The sequence below is a fragment of the Prenolepis imparis genome, unplaced genomic scaffold, assembly GCF_030444845.1.
Source record: "Prenolepis imparis isolate NDT839.2.m4 unplaced genomic scaffold, iyPreImpa1.0 SCAF_12, whole genome shotgun sequence".
NCBI lineage: Eukaryota > Metazoa > Arthropoda > Insecta > Hymenoptera > Formicidae > Prenolepis > Prenolepis imparis.
Genome location: NW_028141170.1, coordinates 14,860,976 through 14,870,112, shown reverse-complemented (window position 1 = coordinate 14,870,112; position 9,137 = coordinate 14,860,976). Strand labels below are relative to the sequence as shown.

Below are 9,137 nucleotides of genomic sequence, written 5' to 3'. Positions count from 1 at the left end.
CGGGAAGATAAGCTTCTCGCAACGCTATATGACAAGAAGCGTTACGTCATACACTACCGCAACCTGCAGCAGTGCACACGTCACGGTCTTCGTATCGTAAAGATACATCGCGTATTACAATTTACTCAATCCGCATTTACATCGAACTCCGCGATTACATCGAACTCAATACAAAATTTAGAACATAAGCGAAAAATGATTTTGAGAAAAGTTTGTACAAATTGATGAACAACGCGGTATTCGGCAAAACTATGGAAAACGTTCGAAATCATGTAGATGTAAAATTATTGACAAAATGGGACGAACGATACGGTGTGGAGGCGATTATCGCGAAACCAAATTTCCATAGTAGGAGCGTCTTTGCGGAAAACCTAATCGCCGTTGAATTACGTAAACTAGAAGTAAATTTAACAAGCCAATCTATGTTGGTATGTGTATACTCGATATATCGAAAGTGTGTCTGCATGAATTTCACTACGAGTATATGTCACCGCTCTATCGTGAAATATGTCGGATAATGTACACTGACACCGACAGTCTAATATATCACATTGAGTGCGACGATGTGTACGAGAACATGAAACGCGATATCGCTAGATTCGATACGAGCGATTATCCAATTGACAACGCGTACGGTATAGCGCATGCAAACAAAAATGTGCCAGGCTTGATGAAAGACGAGAATAACGGCGCGATAATGACCGAATTCGTCGGGCTTAGAGCAAAAATGTACGCGGTGAGGGTGGACGGCAAAAAGGACACTAAAAAAGCAAAAGGTGTCAAAAGTAACGTCGTAGCGCGTAGTATAACATTCGACGATTATACGCGGTGCCTGCATGACGAGATTGAAATGACACGTCAGCAGTTATGTATTAGATCGAAATTGCACGAAGTGCATACCGTCCGCGAGACAAAAATTGCTCTAAGTCCGTACGACGATAAGCGGTATATCATACCTGATTCGACTGACACATTACCATGGGGACATTATCAGATATCCTTATAAAATATAATATAATATAGTGTGTGTGTGTGTGTGTGTGTGTGTGTGTGTGTGTGTGTTATATAATGTTATGTATTTCATATATTGTAACAATTAAAGGAATGGATGTATTAATAAAGATTTTGTATTTCATATATTTCGCGTATATTTTTTATTTCAAATACTTTATATGTTGTACACATTATATATTTCTAATATTGAGGAATTAATAAACAGTTTGTATGAATTAAATCACATTGTCCTTATGTATCCAAGAGTTGTGCGAATTGTCAAATCCCAGCCATTTCACGTAAACCTCGTCACCCCTCCTGCGCAGTACTTTCTCCACAAGATACACGTCCGAATAATTCGCGCTATGCAACTCGTGCTCGTAAAACGCTCCAGCGACAGATGTTTTGCGATAGTCCTCGAGTAGATAGCTTACGGGATTAGTACGTTGCACTTTAACAATCTTAAAAACCTCGGTTGTCCAATTTGGTGTGTAACCCTTCTCAAAAAGTTTCTTGTACTTGCTAACGCGTACCGAGTCACCTACTTTGAACTTTGCCAAACCCGCGATATTTACGCGGTTATACACGGTAGCCAAGAGTCTTTCAGCGATCGTGGGGGTGACATCAACGGGTCGCATGTCGATCGTTCGATGCTTGCGCGCGTTGTAATCCGATACGAGTCGTGGTATCGCGTCGATCCACTTGTAAGTTTCATTCAGCGTAAACATCTTCCACATATCGTTCTTCAGCGTGCGATTGAATCGCTCGACGACCGATGCCTTCAATACCGAAATGTATAATAGTGATTGATGTTATGTTTCCGCTTAAGCCGTTGCACGTCGGCGTTATAAAATTTTTTCCCCATATCGGTTTGCATGTTTTTCGGGCATCTCTTGCTATCTCGAATTATCTCGGCGATGGGAGGGTCCCGTTAGCGCACGGTGCGATAGCCCACAGCCCGATAGCACACATAAAATTTAATATAATTCCCGATAACCCACATCCCTTTAGCACACAGCCCGATAGCACACAATGCAAAAGGCGCATCATCCCGATAGCGCACAATGAAAAAGGGATGTGTGCTATCGGGCTGTGGGCTATAGCCCCGTGCGCTATCGGGCTGTGGGCTATCGCACCGTGCGCTATCGGGATGTGTGCTATCGGGCTGTGGGCTATCGCACCGTGCGCTATCGAGATGTGTGCTATCGGGCTGTGGGCTATCGCACCGTGCGCTATCGCGCTGTGGTCTATCGCACCGTGCGCTATCGGGCTGTGGGCTATGGCACCGTACGCTATCGGGCTGTGGGCTATCGCACCGTGCGCTATCGGGATAATGCGCCTTTTTCATTGTGCTCTATCGGGATGATGCGCCTTTTGCATTGTGTGCTAAAGGGATGTGGGCTATCGGGAATTGTGTTCAATTTTTCGTGTGCTATCGGGTTGTGCGCTATCGCACCGTGCGCTAACGGATCCCGCTCCTCGGCGATAGCGTCAGCCGTCTCGCTTCCACCTTTACTCTTGAGTGGTATGGCCCATGCGTACTTGCTCAACACATCGATGACGGTGAGTATGTAGTGATAACCTTTGTTGAAACGAGAATACGGACGCATCTCGACGATGTCGGCTTGCCACAGATCATCGTATCCCCGCGCTATCACATGTCTTCGGGGAAAATTTTTTCTTGCCGGCGCGTGCAGTTCGTTCACCAACTGCCGTCTCTCCAAACTATGTTGTTTCATCGATTCGTCGGTTTTTCCCGATCGTCGTTTACTGCTGTTTGTTTTATCACTCATTTCCATTCCTAAGCCGTTCGTAGCCGTTCTTGACCCGTTCTTGACCCGTTCTTGAGCCGTTCGTAGCAGTGTCTGGGCCGTTCACTGTAGTTTAATAGCCGTTCGATAAGCGCTTGTAGCCGTTCGATAACTGTTTATAGCCGTTCGACAGTTGTTCCTGACCCGTTCTCGAGCTGTTCTTGACCCGTTCGTAGCTGTTTTTGACCCGTTCGTAGCCGTTCCTGACCCGATCGCAGCTGTTCCTGAGTCATTCCTGAGCCGTTCTTGATCCGTTCGTAGCCGTTCTTGAGCCGTTCTTGATCCGTTCGTAGCCGTTCTTGATCCGTTCTTGAGCCGTTCAAAACCGTTCTTGCGTTGTTTACTTCCGTTCTTAACCCATTCGAAAATTCGTTCTTGATTCGTGCGCTGCCTTGTTCACAGTCGTTTCTAACCCGTTCGTAGCTGCTCCTGACCCGTTCGCAGCCGTTCCTGAGTTGTTTGTAGCCTTGCATGTAACCGTTAATGACTTGTTCATAGCCTCGTTCGCAGCCCTGCTTGAGTTGTTGGTAGCCTCGTTCGCAGCTGTTGCTAGGCCGTTCACAACCGTTTGTGGACTGTTCACTACCACTGCCACTCATTGTAGTTAGATAGCAGTTCGATAATCCTTCGTAGCTGTTCGATAATTGTTCGTAGCCGTTCGATAACCCTTCGTAGATGTTCGATAACCGTTCGATATCCGCTCCTAACCCGTTCACTGCTGCTCATTCAGGTTGATAGCCGTTTCTTAGTTAGCGTTAGCTGCGCGTTGAAGTTCATTTATCGCAGTCTGTAATGCTCGCACGTCCTTCTCGAACGCAGTCAACTTCTCTTCTGATTCTTTCTGTCGATTCATCAACGTTTTAACGCAGGATTCCAAATACAGTTTGTTGACGGCATCGGTGTCAGCCTCAGGTTGCGCTACACGACGAATCTTGCGCCATCTTACGTCATAGTCTGTAGCGACGCGACACAGAGCGTTTCCGCGCACATATGCAAATACCCAGGCTGTTGAAGTAGCAGTATCAATAAATTAGCCGTCTGACCGTCAAACGAGGTAAGATGTTTATTTTTTAAACAAACAAATTCTGCATTTTATTGACAATAAAAGAAATCATTATACCACTTTTCTACTGTAAATTGATCTTTTCGGAAAATTACTTAAGTAGTATTATTTCACTGATATGGCTTTTGATAATTATTATAACAAGTTAAAAATGTACAATTATGAATAAATAATGTTTTTTTTTAAACAATTTCAGTTATGCATATATTCATTTTAAATGACACGTTTTAAAATTATGCTTTAATTATTACACAACTATAATATTTTAAGTAAAATAAATGTTCCTTAATTTTTATGTTAATTGCAATATTTTTCATAACAGTTCAACTTCAAGTACGTTGATGCCGGACGATGCACATGCAAGTACCTCGACTGCCAAAATAGCAGTATCCACGAATGAGCCGTCTCGTCCTCAAATAAGGTGAGATATTTATTTATTTAAACAAACGAATACTGAATTTCTTAACAATAAAATAAATCATTATAATACTTTTCTATTGTAAATTGATCATTTCGGAAAATTACTTAAGTATAGTATTATTTCACTGATGTGGCTTTTGATAATTATTATAACAAGTTAAAAATTTACAATTGTAAATAAATAATATATTTTTTTAAATAATTTCAGTTATGTATACAGTACCGATCAAAAGTTCGGGATCACTCTTTACGGTTACAAGCATAACTTCAAATTAAAATATCTCAAGTAAAACAAGCGATTTTGAAAATTTAAAATATAGCATTTCAAAGTAGAGAAAAAGTGCTTTCTTTTTATGTCATTCAAAATATCTTTTTTTTCAAGTCCCTTCTTTTACATGAGATATTTCAATTTGAAGTAATGTTTCCAATTAATGCTTTGAGCTATTCTCCGTTAGGTATTGCCAAAATAGCTCTGCAGATTCAAGCAACGGAAAGTCCAAATTTTGATATGCTTTTTATCCATCTAGGAGGATTTCATGTAATGATGGCATATTTCAAGGCCATAGGAAAATTTATAGACAATTGTGGATTGCCAAATATAATGTTAGATACCGAATTATTGGCTAATGGGTCAATAAATGGTTTCATAACGGGCAAACACTTTAACAGGTATAAACGACTGCACCCCATTTTGAGTTTGGCCATGTCAATTTTGCACTTTCAAAATTTTTTGACTGTTAATAATATAGAAATTACCGAAGAAATAACACTGTATCTTCAAAGCTATACAAAAAATAAAACAGCTTCTCGTGTAATAGATTGTCCGTCACTGTTAAATATTATTGAAAAATACGAAAAGTACATCGAAGAAACTATGAATGGGGAACATGGAAAAACGCCTCAATTTTACATGATATATATAAATCTAGTTGATTATTATTTATTGTTTAACGCAAGTATAAGAATTGGCAATTTTGATTTGTTCAAATATATCTTGCCAAAAATAACGAATTTGTTTTTTTCACTTAATCAGCCCAATTATGCAAGATGGTTTGTTAAATATCATTATAATTTGTGTAAAATTGACGAGACTCATCCAGAAGTCAGAGAATCATTTGAAAAAGGTTCTTTTGGAATAAAACGCACGGATAAATCTTTTTCTAGGCAGCCCATAGATTTATCACTGGAACAAACTATTAACGCAGATGCGGCGAATAAGCTAAGAGGCATATTGCATTTTACAAATTCTTTAGCAACTCGTCAACGTTGGTGCAAAAGCCACAGTATTCACTCAACCATAATTTCGAACGTCTTGCAGCAAACAGGCTTGAAAAAAACCAGGATATAACGGCTGATTTAGAAAAAAATAAAATAGAAAAAAGTGCCAAGCAGCTTCAAACCCTAATAGAGGGAATTATTAGTAATATGAATCCGTTTTCTGAAAGTGTAGATAAGGGAGAACTTTTTAATATCTCAAGCGGGCAAGCTGCATCTACTGAAATATCGAACTTTTTGTTAAGTGTAGAAAGGAACGGAAATGCCCTACGAAAGCAATTTATATTAGAATGCTCAGAAAGCAGCGACCGTTTTGAAAAACCAATTTAAAAAAACCAAGATTTCAACGTTTGCAGATACATTAAAAAAATAAAAAGTTGTAATTAACAACAAGGTTTAAGAAATACGTATGCAACGTGACATTTACGGACGCCTTCTTGCTATTGCCCTAGATGAAAAAATTGATATAGAAAGAGTTCTGACGTTCCCGTTATCGTCAGTGCCATTGTCGTTGTGACATTTGGATGGTACAATTTGCAAAACAGATAAATCGGCCTTGTTGAAAGCGTTGGAAATGCAAATCGAAACACCCCCTTCTCACTTAGACATCATTGTAATTGATGGTTTTTTTTCCTGTACCTGCTTAAAGATGTACCGCTGTTATTTGGCAATATTTCGAAGCAAATATTGCAAGCGGTAGTGAAACAAGATGCAAAAACTATTGCAGTAATATTTGATCGCTATCAGTCGCCGTCAATAAAGGACAGTGAACATGCTCTTCGTAGCACAGTCGAAAACCGCGATTACCATATCGTCGGAGAAGAGCAGACTCGACCAAGAGATTTTGTCAAAGAGTTAGAAATTTAAAGTTCAAAGAAGCTTTAGTGGCATTTTTAATATCGCATTGGGAACAAGATGAAATGGCGCCTTTTTTGAGAACAAAATTGTTTATTTGAACTTTCATTTTTGCTATAAATTCCAAGTTGTAAATAACAAAGTGAAGAAGACTATAGATGAGACATTTTCTTGCACTGCGCACGAAGAAGCCGATACTAAAATCGTCCACCACGTTTGCAAAATTGCAACAGAAAATGATATAAACGTATGTATCAAATGCTCTGACACTGATATTTTGATTATAATGCTTGCGAACGTAATACACGCACAAAGTAATTGTAACATTTGGATGGAAGTCGGCGTTGGAATTAATAAAAGATTTATCAATGTGACGGAACTATATCGTAAATTAGGAGAACCTCTTTGTGCTGCTTTGCCAGGTTTGCATGCTTTCACTGGATGTGATTTCAATGCCGCTTTTTTTAAAAAAGGAAAGAAACGTCCTCTCACATTATTACAAGGATCAACAGAATTCCAGCAAGCTTTCAAGGAATTAAGTTGTATAAACGTCGACAATTTCACACAAGTTTTCGATACAATACAGAAATTCGTTTGTCGTTTATATAGTTTAAAAAGTATAAACACTGTGAATGAAGCTCGACTCGCAATCTTCACAAAAACGTACACATACCAGGATGCCAATGATCTCTTCAAAATAAAAAAAACAATGTTGATGCTTCCAATCTACCGCCATGTGAAAAAGAGCTGAGAAAACATTTTCAACGAGCAACTTATATTTCAAATATTTGGAGGAATACCCATTCAAAAATAACAACAGAAATGTGTGCTGTAGAGAATGGTTGGAAAGAATCCGATGGATGGTACGATTTCGATTGGTTTGAAGGGGATCAATTACCAATATTTGTGAAAGATGTGATAATTCAACCGAATGAAAATAAAGGTAAATTTAAATGGTTAATTTTTATTCATAAAAATGATTATGTTAATTTGAAAAAATATTTTTTCCATTTTTTATGTTTATTTTACATAATTACAAGTTACGTTTTTATTAATTCTTTAAATATAAAAAATTATAAAAATTATAATTTACATATATTTTGTTTATAACAATAAATTATTATGTATAAAATACTATAGATGAGGCATAATTATTTATTTACAGATACTGAGTCTGAGCAGGTAGACGACACTGAAGAAGCTGATTCCGAGAGTGATGAGCAATCAGAAGAAAATAACAGCGACATTGATTGTTAATTGTTTATTTGAAAAAAGTGTATTATGTCATACTTTAATTATATTTTTTATAAAAAAATGTTTAAAAATATTTTTTGTTTCTTATTTCATTTGTAGTTTTGTAATTTACAATTTGATCTTAAGTTTATTTATATTATAATGAAATTTTTAATTAATTAGTTCAATAACGCAAAAAATAACAATTTCAATCATAATTTAGTTAAAAATAACTTTCAATCATTTTATTAAATACAAATGGAATTTAATTATAAGCAAATCACTACGCGCTTGGAGCAGCCGCGCGCGCTTGATCTTCGCACTTCTAACGACTGCTGACTGCGTCAGTCCCATTAAACTGAAGTCTGACCGTTTTTTCCTTCATTATACGCAATAATTTAATAGTTTCTAAATTTTCAGCTATTTCGGAACAGTTTTACTGACCTAATTATTGCGACCACTTATGCGAGGTGCTGACTCACTGCGTCCCATAACTGTGCGGTCTGACCACTTTCTAACGGTTTTTTATATTGTTTATTAGTTTCTCACAAAATTTGAGCCATTACAAAACACTTTTATCGCACTTAATAATTTGACCTACTTCAAAGCGCGCCGGCGCCTGGTGTCCCAGTACCTGACCTTGCGAGTGGGTGCTGACTCATGTACACCCTCAATATAACGTTATGTGAAAAAATCAGCCATTACTAAACTCTTGCAGTTTTTTAACGCCAGCTCTCCGACTATAAGGTGGTACGACATTTTGCCTTGGGGCCTTTCTGTCCACTCTTCTAGGACTGGCCCCACTGCCCCGACGACCCTGTTCCCGGAATTGGTTGCAGGAATGGGGGTCAAATATTCCCCCCAGTCCACCATCATTTGTCGTCGGGCTTGGAGCCTCACGACACCCCGGACGGTTAGTGATACTCCCAACCCACGGAGCTCTCTCACCCTCTCGTAGACCCGAGAGTGTGTTTGAGCTACGAGCTCCATGGGCGGGAGACCCGCCAGAACCGAGGCCGCAGCGTGCGACACCGTCCTATAGCCGCGGTACGACACGGATGGCCACTCTGCGTTGCATCCGGCGCCAGTATGTCCCGGATGCTCCTCGTGGCTACCGCCCTGCCCGCCCACACCGGCGCCCCATACAGGGCCACCGAATTGACGGTGTGCGCATAGAGTCGGCACACCCGGTCGTCCGGTCCTCCCATGTTTGGTAGCAGGCGGCTGAGTGCCGCCGCCACCCTTTTTTTTTATCGCTGTGGAAACCTCATGGTACCACTCACCTCCCGGGGAGGGGATAAGGGTTATGTGGGACTCCTTGTCCCCCATCGCCGATTCACGCATGGATCGGCGGTGGAGTCCAAGGGCTACCGCACTAAAACCACAGCGAGTGCCTACGCTGGCGCTTACGGTGATGGCGGGGAACTAGCAGTTGCAACACTTCCCGCCATCACCTGGCCCTACCTGTCCCGGGAGAGCATCTTCCC

General features: G+C 40.0%; 1 protein-coding gene and 1 pseudogene across 1 annotated transcript; both read left to right on the top strand.

Moving 5' to 3' along the window:
* Positions 1 to 430: 430 nt before the first annotated feature.
* LOC145943763 (uncharacterized) lies at positions 431 to 1,006 on the top strand. Its single transcript, XM_083051569.1, has one exon. It carries the CDS (start codon positions 431 to 433, stop codon positions 1,004 to 1,006), a length of 576 nt encoding a protein of 191 aa, XP_082907695.1.
* A 5,697-nt stretch (positions 1,007 to 6,703) lies between these two features.
* LOC145943426 (uncharacterized) lies at positions 6,704 to 7,674 on the top strand (annotated as a pseudogene).
* Positions 7,675 to 9,137: the final 1,463 nt, after the last annotated feature.